The following is a 17,794-nucleotide window of genomic DNA, read 5'->3' as shown; positions in this document are numbered from 1 at the left end:
CTAAGTACTATGTAATTCAGCTTTATTTAGCCTCTCCCACACTTCAATTCCTTCTGTTCAGAGGGACTGATCTAAAGAGAGATATATTTACATTTTAGTGTGGCTTATAAAAGGAGCCAGAAACTTTGTTCTCACGACTTATTCTACAGTGGTTAGAATATGTCCATGGTTTCATCCATGGCAGTAAAAGAACCATGTTTGCGCTCTCTCTCTCTGTGTGTGTGTGTGTGTGTGTGTGTGTGTGTGTGTCTCTGTGTGTCTCTGTGTATGTCTGCATGTGTGTGTTTCATTTTTTATTTCCCTTCAGTCACAAACCTGCATCTTTACATAATAGAATAAAGATAAACTGATAGGAAGATAAACGCATACAAAATAGAAACCCATGTTAGATTCCAGAGCTGTACTGTAAGCTTGCAGGGGCACTGTAAGCTGCTCAGGGCTGACTGAGGCTTCCTGCGCAGAGCTACCCGACCCCCCAGGAACCATCATGGTTCCTAGAGTGGAGCTGCTGCCCGGCATCCCAAGATGCACAGTCTGTGGACCAAAGGATCCCCACACAAATCTATTCCCCACACTGGTTTAAGGGCAGCAGTTTTGTGAAACTATAGGCTTAAAGCAGGGAAGACAGACTTTATATTCTAGATGCTTCTGTAGAATTGTAAATACATGCACCCAGTTAATCGGTGACTTTTAGGTGAGATTATCTTATTGGACCCCTTCGATGGCTCTGCAGAGCTGGACACACTATTGACCCCATGTACCAGAGTCAACTACCTGGGGTGACATAGCTAAACACTGGCAAAAGGTCACGGTGGAACAAGGAATTATGACAGCCACTTAGAGTCAAGGTTAGCCCCTTCTGCCAACTGTCCCTATCACTGTTGTAAATAAAATGTTGCTAAGGTCACAGAAATACTTTGTTATTCGTGAAAATCTCCTAGTTTCAGCCCTTGAATATAGTTTGAAAACAGTATAGTTTTTTTTTTCCCTTGCAGGGTTATTCTTTTAAAAACAAACCCCAAATCTTAACCTTAGCACTTTTCCAAATCAGTTCTCAGAAGTACCCCTACTTAATTTCCCAAGGATAAGCAATCACCGTGCTTTAATAAAAGATGAGCCCTTTAAAAGGTAATGAACAACTTTGAGAATTACTATTAATACTGTCAGTAATCACCAAACACTCAAACCACAGAGTGTATCTTCTGCATAGAGCCCTGTTCATTATGTTTTAAATGCATGAGACTTCTGACACTTTTTAAATACCATATCCTGACTTGCTCATTTTTTTAAGTTTTATTTTTAATTATGTGTTAGTGTGTGTGTTTGGGTATGTACACATGAATGTGGGTACCACCAAGGCTGGAAGAGAGCGTCCGATCCCCCCGCAGCTAGTTACAGGCAGTTGTGAACCACTTCATGCGGGTGCTGAGAACTGAACTCAGGTCCTCTGCAGGAGTAGCAGTGCCCTCTAAACCATTGCGCCATCTCGCCCACCACCCGGCTTTGTTCTAACATATTAAAGTTCAATATACTTAACGAATAGGTAGTATTTGATGAATATTGTAAAGCTTGAGTTATATATAATACTTTTCATATAAAGCCACTCTGTAACTATAATGTAACTCAGTCTAATAGTTAAAATGTTTGGTTTTTTTATTTAAAAATAGCTGGATAGCCCATTTTATCGTGCCTGTTTTATTTAGGAGTTCCTTTCTTTCACGTTTGGAATAAACTTGTTTGGAATAAAGAAAAAACCCAAAATTTGACAAGCTAATTGGTCATCATAATCACCTGGAAAGCTTGTTTCAGTGTTAGTTCTTTTTTTTCCTGTAAGCTTTTTAAAGAAAAAATTTTTAAGTTCCCATCAGACCTTATTGTTCTGGCTACCTCAGTTAGCTGGCCTTTTGTGAAGGGCGGGCGTTCTCTCGTCAAATGTAAGTGAATTACAATTACTTCGGAAAAGTCACATTAACTACTTCATTCTCCCGTTACCTACCACACTTGTACTAGATCTCCCCAATCAGAGGTGTCAGGGTCGTTTTCTCCCCAACAGTCAGACCTCCTTCCTCTATGATTTTCTGCCTCTGACCTAAACTTGCCCGAAGGAGACCAGTCTCATTTAGTAGCTGAGATCTTGAGCATTGCTGGGTGTGCCATTTCATTTGTCCCATTGTTCCCGGACCCTTCCAGTGTACAGAGCAACAGTACAGTTCTTGGTTCTTTCTCTCATGAACTCACGTGGAGATTTCTAACTGAAATGTAGCATTAACTTTTTTTAATCATAGTTGCACCTCTTTGAATTTCACTTCTCACTAATGAATTTGTTTCTTTGCTGTGAAAGTGTAATGCTGATATTAGTAGAGCTAAGAATAAAACAGTGAATAAGGTTTTAAAGTTTTCATACAGTTTTGGTTTTTTTTAAAAAAGGAGAGAAAGAAAGAAAGGAAAGGAAAAATTTAATATCTGGGCCGGCATACAGCTCCGTGGGTAGAATGAGTGTCCCACCTTTAGCCCAGTGAAAACTGGCCGGTAGAGATGTAGCTTCCCGCTCAGGACCCGCTCGATTTCTTCATGGTTTGTGATGTCTTCAGTGTGTGACGTCTTCAACAACTGGACCTTGCAGTCAAGTTGTAGGGAGATGACCAAGAGCTGTGGAAACGGCCGGTGAGTTCTGTATGGGGAGGCCTGTGGGAGCTACGAAAGGCCTGCTGTCAGCCCAGGACACCCAAGACCAAGTTCTCAGCAAAAAGGAGATAGAATTGCCCCAGAGCAGCAGAGGTCAGCAGATAAGAGACAAAGACAGGAGAGAGAGGGAAAAGGAGAAGGCCTGGGAACAAGGGAGAGGGGAGAAAAGGCAAGAGAGAGGGGGAGGGGTCTGTGTCCTGGGGTGGAACAAAGGCCTGCCTCTGCCTCAGGCCGACATGGCACATAGGAAAATGGCAGTTTATAAAGAGAAAAGGGGAAACCCCGTGTTAGGACGAGATGCTGCATTTTAATTGGGCATGTTAATTAGATGACCAGAGTGGGCTTTTGATTGCTGGACTTTAATACATCGATAGCTGGAGCTTGGCTGTCAGCTTTGGGGGGAGGAAGTGGCCAGATACAGGAATAGGAATGTGATCTAACAATTTTTAGCAAGACAGAGTGAATGGGGTGGGGCGGGCTGTGGGGGAGGGGTTAAGGAGAAGCCTGCCAGAGCCGTGTTTGCTGCGCCTTGGCCAGCCTGGACCAGCCTGGGCCAGCCTGGGCCAGCCAGAGTCCCTCCAACCCCCCTCCCCCCCCCAAGTCTTGCTGTCTTTTAACTTTAAGTCTCTTGTAACAAGTGTCCTAAAGAACACCAAGCAGCTGACAGCAGCTACAAAGCAAGCAGGGAACTCAGCAAAGACCCAAGAGTTTACCTTCTTTTAAAACAAAGTTTGTGTTTTCACTTAAGACCCTATGCTGTGCACCTCTGGTTTCTGGCTTCCGGACGCCTCGCGTTTCAGGGATCACACGGTGTACCTCCCTTTCTGTAACTGGTGATTGTAATGTGTGAGCTTACTTCACAGCATCATTGTTCTATTTGAAAGAATCCAAACCACCTTTGGGGGGAAAAAACTGCCCAAGGAGAGGAGCTGAAGGCAGGAGGGTCAGAGGAGCTCAGGGTCACCATCAACTATATTGCTAGTAAAAAGAAGGAATGCCTAAGGGTGTTTTCCTTTGGAGTTTTATTGTTATTATGTTGTGATAGTAGTTGTTCTTAGTGCTACTGAATCTTTCTTGTCTTCTTGAGAGAGGGAGAGGGAGGGGGAGGAAGAGGGAGAAAGGGGAAGGGGAGAGAATGGATGGATGGATGGATGGATGGATGGATGAATGGATAGATGAGGAAGGGAAGGGAAGAGAAGGGAAGGGAAGGAGAAAAAATCCTACCTGTGACTGTCTGTGAACCTTGAGTCAGTGCTTTGATGCTGGGCCCTTGAGCCCTTCCCTAATCGCTCATACAATTGCTCTCTGCTTGGTCCCTGCCTTCAGTAGAATGATCTTTTTTGGCAGTCGATATAATTTACAGTCCACTGTGGCAAAGAACTTCCTCACAGGGTAGGGGAAGACCCTGCATTACTAAATAAACTTTTTAACAGGCCAATTTTCTTCTGGATAAATAATTTTTAAAACAAACTCCACGAGAAGCTTAGTCATTGAAGAGGGTCATGTGAGTGCATTCAGTATAGGGAATAAGGAAACCGAGATAAGGGAAAAAGAAGCCCTTGTAATCTTAGCACTGGAGAAAGCGGCAGGGTTTGCTTCCGTCGTCTTAGTTGTGACCTGTTTGAGGCTACTCCGTGCCAGCATTATGTGAAGCCAATGTATGCATTCCACCCTTAAAACTAATAGATTTTGAACAAAAAATACTTTGCTTCATGTTTTATAGTTATGTATTCTTCAGCTATATAGTATAACCTCTTGGCAGCTCCATTCTTTTGGTGAGCATTTATGTATAACATCATTTATGAAATTAGAATTATCTTCCCAAAGATATATATCTGGGTCTAAGACTGTCTAGCTAGGGGGACACTAGAAAGTGGAACAGTGAGGAACATGGGCCCTGCAGCTGGTGACCGAGCATTTGATCCCTGCATTTACTGCTTCTTGATAAGGTTTGCAGAGAGCTAAACTCTGAGTCCCATTTCTTATCTGTAACCTAAAGATTTATAGTACTGCAGTAAAGGCGTTCCTGGCCGGACTGAAAGAGATAAGTTCTTGGGAATGTAGGTCAGTGACTAGGACAGTTGCCTGGCATGACCCAGGTCCAGGGTTTTAGTTGACATGCTTGTGCATACACACTCAAAGGTGTGTGACGTACATGAAATTGCTTGTTCTGTTGCCTCCTCTTCCCCTGGTGCCATGCAGAACAGGATGGAGTTCTTCCTCTTGCTCAACAGCTCCAGTATCTCTCTTAAAAATGCCAGAGTTTCCTGAAAGGACCACTCCAATGGTCTGTAGAGTGTTCTAGAAAGAACTGTGTGTCGAACAGCATTAGGATAAAATGGAAATATTGCTTTCCTACCAGCCAAAAAGTGGTAGTTAACAAGGTTAAGAAATACAAATTAATTTAAAGTTCACTGCAACGAAAATGTAATGTTCTAATAATCGAAAGAGAATCTGTTCGCTTCCTAGTAAATCAGAGATTTAGAAAACATCCTGAATTATTCTCTGTAAAAGCTATGTCTGATTTGTTCTATTTTTGTTGCTGTTGTTTTGAGATGGCATCAGATAGCTCAGGCTGCCTTTGAAGTTTCCATCCTCCTGCCTCAGCCTCCCGAAAGCTGGGAGAAGGGTAGTGTGTGTCAAAAGCAGGTTCTTAACATCTACCCTCGTCTAGTTCTGTTCTTGATTGGTTCTGGTTCCCTTAAATTTTTCATAAGGACCTTTTTTTTCTGTGACCCAAAGAATGGACTGCTGGTCACTTTCATAGATAAGTGTTCTGCAGAGTTTGTTGGTTGGTTGGTTAGTTGGTTTGGGGTTCTATTTGTTTTTGTGGGGTGGGGGGATGGTTTTGTTTGTCCTCATTGATATCCCTTATGCTACAGAACAAAGCCAAGCGGAACTCCAGTCCTGAACACAGTTAGCCCACCCCAAGAAAACGGAAGCCCTTCGGAATAATGGAACCTTTTGTTATCTTTCTGGATCTGAGTGTTTGAGAAGTGTTGCTAGAGTAGAGCCCGAACGTTGCTGTAGTCTTGGGCATGTTCCTGGTGTCAGGAATCCTGCAGTTCTTAGAAAAAATAATAATAATAATAAAAAGCTTGGGTGTTCTTCAGCTGTGATTCAAATTTCAGTGTTTTAGAACAGCTAGCTTAACATAGGGCAAAAAGCACTTTAGTCTCTAATTTTGAGAAAGACAAGACTGATTTACTTCTTTGGGCAAATTTCTTGGAAATGCCCCTCCACGCCCCTCCCCCCATTCTGCAGGCTGTTAAGTGAGGTTATAAAAAGGGAACCCACTGGAGGAGCCTTGCACGAGGACGATTTCATGGCATTGTCACAGTTGGCTATTTCACTGGTGAGAGTGGATACCAAAGCCAGACTTCATATGTAATTAAAAAAAAAAAAAAAACAGAGGAAAGATACATCAGTAGATATACTAATTGGGCTTTTAAAGGCTCCGAAAATTAATTACTTGTGGACGACGTTTCTCAGCTCCTAGAAAGTGTAAGTCATTCTCAACAGCCTTTTTTGAAATGCCTTGACATCATCGTTAAATGCTTATAAAACGGAGGGTTCAAATCTGAGCAGGCACTTGTGCTGTGAAGAGGGAGAGGTGACCGAAAGGCTTTTCTCACTCGGAGCTTTTGTTCCGGCTGGAGAAGTGAAAGCTAAGGGAGGTCTGAGAGTTAGAAATGGGCAGAGGAGTAAAGGCGTAACCCCCAGAGCAGCCTGAGGGGGTGGGAGGTGCCGATCTGCGGAAGTGATGATGATGATGAGAGTGAACCCAGAGAGGAGAGGGGGAAAGGGTGTGCTGCAGGCTGAGGTTGTTCTGGGAGACAAGCAGGAGCCACAGTCCTTTTACACAAATAAGCAAGTGCAGGGGACTAACCTTACCTGAGGCCCCTAGGGGAGCGGAAATTCGGACCCACCCCAGGTGGTCGGTCACACGGCTATTTTGATGGCGGCTTGCTCCTCCTGGGGGTTGGGGGAGAAGGCTGCTGTACCCTTGCTTGCTGTGTGTTCGGTTAGTTCTCCAGCCTGGCTTTCTGGAGCTGTAGTAATATACCCACCACGTGTTGACCTTTCGCTTTTGGAATATGTTCTTTGTTGATCTAGGATGCTGGGTGGTGCTGAGGAGGAGGAGGAGGAGGAGTTGTCTGCTTACACAAGGTGTGGAGTCAGCTTGTATTTGCATTCAAGATGAAGCTAAATGTTGTGTTCTGAAATGTAGTGTTGTAGGGCAAGGCGCAGCCTGGACGCCTCTGTTTCACGCGTATGGAGTAACGGCACAGGGTGCAGCATCGTGGCCATAATCACGCCCTGCTTGTTCTGCCTTTCTTGAAATGCTCTCACCGTCTTCTCCAGCCTTATGGGTTTTGTTTTTTGTGTTTGCTTATTGCTCCAAAACATCTTAGTTGCTCTCCCCTTCTGGCTCATCTGCTGCCCTAGAGTGGTCATTCTGAGCTTAGCTTTGATCTGGTGACTCCAATGGATCTAAGGACAAATGGCTGACTGAAGTCCAGCCCCCGGGCAGTTCTTAAGGGCTCTGTGAGGAACTGTACTTCACCTCAAGGCTTCCGCTCTGCTGCCTTTGTCCTTATGAAGACACTGTTTCCCCATCTACCCTCCACCCTGCCTCCTTATCCGTGGACCCGAGCTCTACCTTGTGATGGGGAGCCCCAGGCCACAGCTTTCCCTGGCGTAGGCCCTCTCTGCTCTAGGTACCGATTCCTCCCCACAGGTGAAGTATCTGGCCTATTGGAGAACTGAACTAGATACTAGAAGTACAAGGACAATCCGTTTGTCTTTTAATGATGTATCTATTCTTACTTGAAGGCTACAGGACACTTGGGACAAACTAGACAATAACCTGTTAAGCTTTTCCACCAGAGACCAGGCCTTTTGAGCGTTGAAAAGAAACAAAAATGTCAAAACATTAATAACATGAACAACCTGATCGGCATTCAGACATGTTTCTGCCGCATCTGAGTCCGTTCCTTTGACCAGGACCCCCAAGACAGATCCTGATCATATAAGGTAGTGGCAAAACTTTTGGTCTATGCTCCAGAAAGACCTCTGTCCTACCCACTCTCTTCCTGGGAGTGATTTTCATTTTCTTTCCAGGTTTGCGAGACAAGATTATTTTACAGCAGTGGAAATGTATGTGTTCTTAAGTTCCAGCTGCCTTGCTTTGGCCTTGATTTGTTGTGAAGAAGAGGCTTCAGGGCAGAGCCGGGAAGCTCTCAGCAAAGGCAGCTTTATCCAGCCCCAGCTGCAAAAGTGTTCCTGGGTCACGGGGGAGGGGGAGCATGGTATTCTGTTCTGTTCTTAAATTTCTTCCCAGAGGGACAATAAGCCGTTGCGCTTTTAGTTTTTCAAGAGGACATTAAATATTCTCTCCCAACCCGAATCGCCACGTTCCAGTTCGTTCTGCTCTCACTCGGTAAAAATGTCTTCCTTAATGTTGTAAGAAATGCTGAGGATTCTGTTGGTGTCATAATTTTTCTGCGAGACATCCAGGGAGATTGGAAATCATTAATGTGGCTTCGCTGGACTTGCCAGGTGGGAAGGAGAATTAAGAACTAAACTGTCTGCTTGCCTTTGAGTGACACTAAATTATAAAATCGAGTGTTATATTGGGAATAAGAATCAAAGGGGCACGGGGAGACACACACACATACACACACACACACACACACACAAGCACACAAGGTCCCCAGGGATTAATATTGACAATAGACTTTCCAAAGATGAATCAGAAAATGGAGTAAAGGGAGACTCTTAAAGAGCAATTCTAGGTGAGAAAATAGAGCTGATTAGCACAAGTTGAAACAAAGTTTCAACCGGAGCTGTGATGGGCGGAGCTGAGAGTGGGCGGAGCCGAGCAGCTGTGACCCCATCCCCACCTGTTCAGCCTGAAGTACTTCCTTCTTTCAGAACCTGGTGAAATGCCCTGATTGTTCCTGAGGATCCATCTATTCAGCAGGGTTAATTTCCCTTCTTTCAAAACCCCGTGGTCTTTAAATGTATATTTCCTCTTCTCGTGTGCATACATAACATACATTCACGCATACATTATTCATAAGTTTTAAAAATCTTCATAGATTTCTAGCTTAAAATCCCATTGCTTTGTTTTAATTTCCCCACCCCGCTAGTCTCTTTTTTTGTTTCTTCAAACATTTGGTTTTTTTACTTTTTAGACAGCTCATTCGGTAGAAGTAATCTGATAAGATTTGCTGTAAAATATTGGCATCTTTATTAAAATGTACTATGTAGCTTACATATCATAAAATGAAAAATTCTACTTAGGAGCTTTCCTTTGAAGATTTGGGAGACACTTGACTTCTAAATACAGAGAGTTAAGGAATCTCTATTATGGCCTTTAATGGTTTCTAAAAAGCATAGTGATTCTCTTCTACTACCCTGGGTGAGGTTTTTCAATGATATACGCCTTGTATGTATAGCCCTACTCTACAAGCCTGAGCTCTCACACTTAAGATGTCGGCATAAACTGACAAGTACTTTATAACACCTTTTGAAATGTACTATGCCGTGATTTACTGGTCATCTCTTTAATAAATGTGTTTAACTCCTAAAAATCATTTCAAATCAGCTAACTAGTTAATATTAAATATTCACTATAAGATATCTTCCTCTTTTTTAAATTTTTTTTAAAGATTTATTATTATATGTATGTACACTGTAGCTCTCTTCAGGCACACCAGAAGAGGGCATGAGATCTCATTACAGATGGTTGTGAGCCACCATGTGGTTGCTGGGATTTGAACTCAGGACCTTCAGAAGAGCAGTCAGTGCGCTTAGCCACTGAGCCATCTCTCCAGCCCCAAGATATCTTTCACTATGTGTCTGCATGGTTCATCTCAGGAATTAAAGCATCAATTTTCATAATGTTCCTGAAGATGAACATATTATTTGGATTTTATAAATATTTTTAAATTGATTGTGTTCCATAAGCTTTTTAAATTTTATTTTATTTTATTTTATTCTATTTTATTTTTGGTTTTGCCTTTCTCTGTGTAGTCCTGGCTGTTCTAGAACTCATTCTGTAGACCAGGCTGGCCTGGAACTCATAGAGATCCCCCTGCCTCTGATTCCTATGCTGTGGTTAAAGATATGCACCACCAGCACCTGCTCAGCTTCTTGGTTAAGTTTCTTTGAAAATGACTTCGATCTTGGTCAACTAATAGTCTTTCTTGGAGTGGTGGTGCATACTTTTAATCCCAGCACTCTGAAGGTCAAGGTAGAGAACTCACCTCCTGTGTGCGGGCCCTAGGTTTAGCCCCTTGTGTCTTTTAAACAAAAGAAAAATAAAGAAAAAGAAAAAGGAAAGGAACACCACAAGATACCCAGATATGCAAAAAAGCCCAGAAGTGATGGGGCCAGTGCACAGCAGTGACATGCATCGAGATGCTCCTGTTGGGATGGGAATCTCCATTCTGTTCTGACTCCCAGAGGTCCAAAAGTACAATTTGGCCAAATTTTTAGAAAGATACCTGTTTGTCACACAGTACAGGATAGGGCTGTACTGTTAAATGTATCTTTGTTTTCCTTGGTGTGCCTGGGAACTTGGTAAAGCACTTTTCCAGTGCTTAAACTGGCAGCCTTTAGAGCTTGCAACCCTTGTAACTGTGGTTTCTATAGTGTGGGGGCAGTTTTGAGGGGAAAGTCACTTAAAAAGAGAAATTGCTAGCTTCCTAATGTAACCGGGGGCGTCTCCTTAGACAACATCTTAACAGTTTGTTCTCGAGATTAAATTTGAGGAAGTGGCTTAAACTGTGATACTCAGCCTGGTGGCCCTGCCAAAGTCCACCACTCACTGTCTGAGTCTCTCAGCTGGGTTTCTTTGTGTGAAATGATCACTGTAATATTAAGTGAAGAGTTTACCTCAGTCTATTAAGTCTGCTACTATCAAAACAGGAAAAGTACACAGGAGCCTCCTCTAAGGGTGCCTATTTGTTTTAGTAGATAATTCTTGTCTTGATGTCACATTTTATCTTACTAAGTCACACCCAAAGCTTGTGTGGGATTTTATATTCCCGTAAGTGTACTGAACCTAGAAACACACCACTGTGAGCCCTCACATAGACGCCACAATGACAAAGTGACCTTCAGTCTCTTTCTAGTTCAAGAGTCTTGAAATATATTTGGATATAGATCATTTCTTACAAGGGAAGATCCCCTAGAGCAGTGGTCTCACCCTTCCTAACGCTGCGACCATTTGACACAGTTCCTCACGGTTCCATATCTGATATGGGACCCTTAAAGGGGTCACAACCCCCCAGGTTAAGAACCACTGCCCTAGATTTTTTAAGGGCTGGTAAGATCTTCATTTAATCTTGGACTTAGCAGTTTTAAGCCCTGATTAAGCACAAATTACCTCATAGAGACATGTGCAAGAATATACACACAGAAACACACACACACACAGCTGCACACACATGCACGGACATGCTGTTCACATGTACACACAACATGTGGTGCCCAGTGAGCCACGACTTTCAATACCACCAATTTCCAACTCTTAAAGGAGAAACCCTTGAAGCGTCTGGTCAGACGGATTGGTTTAGAGTCCAGCTGTATTAAGCAGAGCACAAGGCACCAGGGCCCGAGCATCCTACATCCCCCTCACACTCTGTCACATGCTCCCTAGAGGCCGAGGGGCCCTTGCCTACAGGCATACTGATGCCTTTAAACTGGTGACACGGAGTTGATTTTGACAGCCTCCCCTCCGGTTCTTTGCCTGTTCCTCCTGTTGAGGGTGAGTGACTGAAACCCAAGGCGTCATGTGAATTTTCCAGTTAAAAAAAGGTTGTTTGGTTTAATTTCTTTGGAGTACTTGTTTATTTTGTTTAGGATTATTTTTAACCGTCAACTAAAGCTTACTGTGTGAGACTTTTAAATTCCGTGGCTTCTGAGCAATGGCGCTGTTCAGCAGTGGTTGTTTCCCCTAAGCTGCTGTTTATTCAGGCCACGGAAGGGCAGAAGCTCATCCTCGGGACTTATGATTTCACGCCTACCCCGGAATACCGTCATTTGCTGGAAAGACCATTTTTATGGTCCTTTTAGATTAGCGTCATCTCTACCAAGGCATGATCATCTTGGAAAAAATGCCACGCATAAAAAAGGATTTGGGGGTTGAGAACTGGGAACATTTTATAAGTTGTAAGAAGATAGTGACTAGTCTGACCTTACTTCTATTTCACATTACCATCTGGTGAGGAGTGGTTGTACTTTTCCACCTTTAATATAACTGTCTTGTAACAGTACCTTTCGCTTCTCTTTGCATTCCTAGTCAACGGTGATTCATTGACTTTGGCTGTAGAGTAAGTCAGTCGCTATGATAGCACCATGAGTCATGGAGGCTTCTCACTCTCATTTACTCTCTGGAAGAAGGAGTGCACAGCTTTGCCTCTCCGGGGAGTTACAAATTAAACTGCTCTTGAGCTGCTCTCTGAATCATTTGACATTCAAAGTTGATGTGATTGTTCTTAATTGACGTGGTGTTTGACAGAACAGACAACCCTAGTATTTGGTTCTACCTTCACGGTTACTGACATACAGGCTTTGAGAAGCCAATAGATTCAGTTCTCTAGGATAGTTAATGATCTTGGTGAATTCATGATATTGCCAGGAAGTGTCTGTCTGCCGATCCAAGCCTGTTGGTCCCAATTCTATATTCTCCATTTTGTATCTTTTCCTTTTCTTCTGTCTCTTACTACAAAAGTACAAATCTACGGGTTCATTTATCCAGAAAATATTCATTGAGGAGTTCCATACAAAGACATTGATGCCGAGGACACAAGAGACATAACCTTTGTCCCTTCACCAGACTGCCAGTAGAGTACGGGGAGTTGAGGGACCCAATCCAACCTTCCACCTGTCTTCGCATATAAAGTTTTATTGAACATAATTGTTCCCATCTGTTTACATAGTATCTGTGGCTGCTTTTACACTCCAATAACTGACTTAAATAGCTGTTTGAGAGACTTTGTGGCTTGCAAAGTATCATGCAGATAGAATACTTACGACCCTGGTGAATTCATAAGATATTGGCAGGAAGGGTCTGTTTGAGTCTTATACTTAGCCCCTACCTCTTAGGTAGATACAGCTGCATAGATACAGCCCAGAGGGTAGCAAACTCCTGTCAGTACTGTTAGAGACTGTTTGCTGAGAATCGTGGCCATATAGGTGAAGCAGAAGCAACCAAAGTTAATGTCCTCATATTTGATTTTAAGAAAGTCCTTCTGCGTATTGTGAAGGAAAAAGGATGAGGAGAGACAGCGCGTGTGGGAGAAGGGAAGCGAGCAGAGACTCTTCAGCCAGTCAAAGTGCAAATTTGAACTCTGCTCAGTACTGACTCTGATTTCATATCATTTGGTCAGGTCTTTCTGGGTGATCATGGTCATACCTCACTCAAGCTGGTGTCTGGCAAGCAGTTGGAGCACTGTGTCCACATGATCACTAGTACTACTGTCAGAATCACATGAAGAAAACACAGAGAGGATAATGGAAGCAGTCAAATCCAAGAGCTACGGGGGAGGGGGGGCAGAATTAACAGGAAATCATGAGGGACAGAATGTCAGTAGATAAGATAAAAAACAAAACAAGAAGTTGGCATGAAATGTGGCTTTGGACTCCATTGGCCAAGTAGACTGTGGGTGACCCAGGGTCTCAGGTAGGGGAGACCGAGATGAGACTGTCGTGTGAGGCAAACAGCAGGTTCTGTTGGGGAGTGTTAAATAGAGACAATAGAGATGGACGGAAAGGTCCTAGAAACCTTCGTGTACATGATCTGGAAACCGGAAGTGTGGTGTGGCCTAGGGAAGTGAACAGAAGAAAGAAACATCAGCGTCAAACTGGCTGCTGACTTGGAAGAAAGAGGGCGAACCTGGGATGAGGACGGAGCAAACTTCTAGAACCCTAAAAAACACTAACAGCTTAAAGGTGGACAAAGAACTGTTAGGTCAGAGACAAGATCCACAGCTTTTGATGGAAGATGCATGTGAGGTTTGCATCCGTCTCAGACCTTCCCTGGTGACGTGGGAAGGTGAGAAATACTCCCCTAGCCCAGCTGAAACTTGCATTTTGTATGTTAGCATAGGACAGGCGTCCCATGGTTCCGGGAGCTTCAGTGTGCTGTGCATTACTTCATCCACACTGTTCCGCCATTGCTTCCTCAGAGGAGACAGACAGTAGTTAATTTAGTGCACCGTGTGGCTGTTGAGACCGTTCCTTCACATCCACTGCCGGGTCTTTTCCCCAATTTTAACCGGTTCTCACACCCATGATGTGAAAAGTTGACGGGAGAGAATGCGTGTCTTCCTCTTTAAGTTCAATTGGGTTCAGAGTCAGTAATGGCAGCCTCGTACCTCATACCCTACTGGGTTTGCTCATGCTTTCTGTGGTGACTCGCTTACAACACCGTAAGGACATCAAAGCAGACACCTCCCATCCATCATCAGAGCCACACCTTGGCTCCAATGCTTGCCCCCCCCCCCCAGTTGTAGAATTAGTCATATTTCCATATAATCTGTTAGTCCCAAGGGACTCTTCAGGCCTTCATGAACATTACTGGCATGACGACCTTTTAGTTATTTACATTATTGTTTAAATTAGTACCCAAAAGTAATGGATCCCCTGCTGGGTATGCTGGGGCACACCTTAGATCCCAGCACTCCGGAGGCAGAGGCAGGGTGGGTGGATCTCTGTGAGTTTTAAGTGAGCTTAAGGCAGCCAGGGACTATGTCACATAGAGAAAAACACACACACGTAATGAGTTTCACTGTGGCACGTATGTGCGAGTAAGAGAGAGATTATGTTGTTTTGATTTCTTCCCCTCCCCCATGGCTCTCCGCATGTTCTAGTCACCCTATGCCAGGTCTCCCCACCCCCAAAGAGCCTCTTCTGCCTTCTTGTTTGCACTGCCCTCTCTCTTTCTAATTATTTGCCTCTGGCCTTACTGTGCCTCAGAAGTTAGATTCAAGCTCTTAACACAGCTGTGGCCAGTCAGAGGCCCGATCTAAAAGCCTTATCTTCTGAAAGAAAGGCATTACGTTGATATGACCAAGCTATATGGTTCATGTGTTAGGGACAGTTGTGTGAAACTTTAATTTGACCCTGACAGCTGGTGTTTTTCATCCAGTTCTCTGATTTTTTTTTTTTACACTTTTCTTATCTTTGGGCCATTTTGAAATATATACAGAGGATTCTTGCCCACTGAAATAAAAACTAGATAGAATGCAACTATGATGATAGAATACAAATGTCTGCTGCCCTGTAAGCAGACATAATATTCTTGATATTTATGCACTTAATTGTTCTTTGGGTTTATCCTTGAATCTGTTGTAACTCATTATGTGTTCTCCTTAATTGCGTATTACTAACAGCTACATTTCAAGTTAAAAATCTCATATATATATATATGTATATATATACATACATACATATATAGTGAAGACACTGCTTGTAAGAATGTCTGGTAAGGGCTGCTCTCTTCAGTTTGGATCCTTCCGCCTACACAGATCTGTCCATCAGAAATCCTCCAGTGCCTTTGTTTCTGAGGTACAGTATGTTAACCTTTTGCCAAGCCCCTATCCTTCTTGTTCACAAAGGGATGTTTCTCAAACACAAGCACCATTTTAGGAGACCTTGAAGAATACTCAGGCACTGGGATTTAGCTGGTCTAGGCATGTGAAATTTGGAAAGCACTCCAGTTGTAATATATAATAATATGTTATATGTAACAAGCCACACCTTGGCTTCAATGCTGGCCCCTCTGTTGCAGAGTTAGTTATATTTAGAGTGCACTTTTTTTGTGGTCTGTTAATCTCGAGGGACTCTTCAGTCCTTCGTGAACCTTTCTAATATGATGTCCACCTAGTTATTTACTTCTCGTTTTAAGTTCATATACAAAAGGAATGGGTTTTGCTGTAGTATTTTTGCATGCCTGTATACCAGTTCAAGAGAGATTATATTTTGCTTTCATTTGTTCATATATGTCTCAGGAGAAATTCATAATCAGTTGGTAGCTACGACTACCTCGACAGAAGGAAAAGCAGGAGATGGTACTTTCTGTTGGGTGCCTATTGGATCTGTAGCTTATTAGATACTGGAATATTACTGAAATAAACTGATCTTTCTTTTTTTAAAAAAATGATTTTGAATTCTCTAAAGTTAATCCTGAGCCATCTGATTGCCATCTGAAATAACTTACTATGAAAATTTGTATCTCTAAGGAATTATACAGAATTAAGCAGCCTAGATATCAATATTATGCCTAGAGCTCTCGTGTGTTCCTTAAAATAAAGTTTTGAACTTTGATTTTCAAGTTCATTTTATTTAAAATTTTTCCTAGGATTGTGGCCCTGTTAGGGGACAGTGTAATTGAAGTGTGGGGTGACCTGGCATATGAGTCGGCCTACTGTGCAGTTCACAGGGAGCCTTGTGTCCTCCTGCCCAGCTGGGCTGGCTCTGTATTTCCCGTGCCCAGTTACCAGCTTTAAGCTTATAGTTCGCAGGCTTAGCTGCATATTACAACCTGGGGTGCTTTCCAAACTCCACATGCCCAGACCAATTAAATCCCAGTGCCCAAGAGCAGGGCACTTTAGTATTCTTCAAGGTTCCAGAGATGGTGCTCATGTTGCGAAACACCGATTTGTGAAAAAAAATAGCAGTAGCTTAGCAAAAAGTTAGCGTACTGTACCTCAGAAGCAAAGGCACTGGGGATTTCTGATCTGTGTAAGTGGAAGAGTCCAAACTGAAGAGAGAACAGCCCTTACCACATAATCTCACAAGCAGGGTCTTCACTGTTGTACCACGAATGTGGCAGAATCGAGCACAGAGAGCAGTTTAAAAAGCCATGCTGCCTTGGTTACAGTTATCTGAGTTTTCATTTGCTTTTGTAGTTTCTCAGCCAAACTCTCGCTGAGTAGAAAACCCTGAATTGGGACCAAATGCATAACTCCACCTTGTTCCTCTGCCATTTGGGGCACAGAGCCAGCTGGCTGATATATGACATCCATCTGATATCACTGCTACCATATGGCCGAATTGCTAACAAAAGGTTCAATTTGTCATCTACCGCTAGCTGAAAAACACAGCTATAGCCTAAGACCAATTAAGTGTCTGTCTCCATCCCGGAGAAGCCTTTTAGAGAGTTACGTTTATAAAGAGACAAGTAAAAAATGCGTGCATCTGTAGAGCTTGTTTGGTCATGCTTCCTTTCCAGTCTGAAAGATGCCTTCCAGGGCAACATCCTGATTAATGGCGTCCTCCTTGTGGTTCCCAGTTTAGAATGTTTTATCATTGCCCCGGTCTTTTCTTGAACATGAAAATTTGTATCATGAACTCTGCTGCGGTTGCGTGCCTTCATGTACTCATTGTATATCCCCTCCCTTTTGTATAGGAAGACAGAGATGTCAATAACCCCTTGCCTAACCGAGGAGGCAATGGACTAGCTCCTGGGGATGACAGATTCAAACCTGTGGTGCCATGGCCTCATGTTGAAGGAGTAGAAGTGGACTTAGAGTCTATTAGAAGAAAAAACAAGGCCAAAAATGAACAGGAGCGCCATGCTGGAGGAGATTCCCAAAAAGACATAATGCAGAGGCAGTACCTTACATTTAAGCCTCAGACATTCACCTACCGTGATCCTGTGCTACGCCCAGGGATCCTCGGTAACTTTGAACCCAAAGAACCAGAGCCTCACGGAGTGGTTGGTGGCCCTGGAGAGAAAGCCAAGCCATTGGTTCTGGGACCAGAATACAAACAAGCAGTTCAAGCCAGCATTAAGGAGTTTGGATTTAACATGGTGGCAAGCGACATGATCTCACTGGACCGCAGCGTCAATGACTTACGCCAAGAAGAGTAAGCACAATCCTCTTCTTTCTAAACTTGGGGCAACTACTGTTTTTATAGATGCGTAGATTTAGGGAGGTTGTTAGGAATGGTGGAAATACCTGTGCTTTGTTTCAGTGAAATAAAAGGACCTTTGTTCAGCAATATGGTCAGAAGGAGGAGGGTCTCTATTTTGTCATAGTATTGAAGATGTGGTGCATTAGTTCCTGGGGTCTGATACACCAGTGCTAGA

The 17,794-nt window shown here is 43.2% G+C and overlaps 1 protein-coding gene across 2 annotated transcripts in view; it reads left to right on the top strand.

Annotated features, from left to right (window-relative positions):
• Positions 1–17,794, top strand: part of Galnt7 (polypeptide N-acetylgalactosaminyltransferase 7) — a 126,497-nt gene that overhangs the window by 50,585 nt on the left and 58,118 nt on the right. For both annotated transcript variants that reach the window (XM_052162831.1, XM_052162832.1), the window contains exon 2: positions 17,111–17,571. In XM_052162831.1, the coding sequence (XP_052018791.1) occupies positions 17,111–17,571 (461 nt within the window). The remainder of the gene's footprint in view (positions 1–17,110; positions 17,572–17,794) is intronic.

The sequence above is a fragment of the Apodemus sylvaticus genome, chromosome 18 (genome assembly GCF_947179515.1).
Source record: "Apodemus sylvaticus chromosome 18, mApoSyl1.1, whole genome shotgun sequence".
NCBI lineage: Eukaryota > Metazoa > Chordata > Mammalia > Rodentia > Muridae > Apodemus > Apodemus sylvaticus.
The sequence above is the reverse complement of the archived record's forward strand: the minus strand, read 5'-3'. Positions and strand labels throughout refer to the sequence as shown.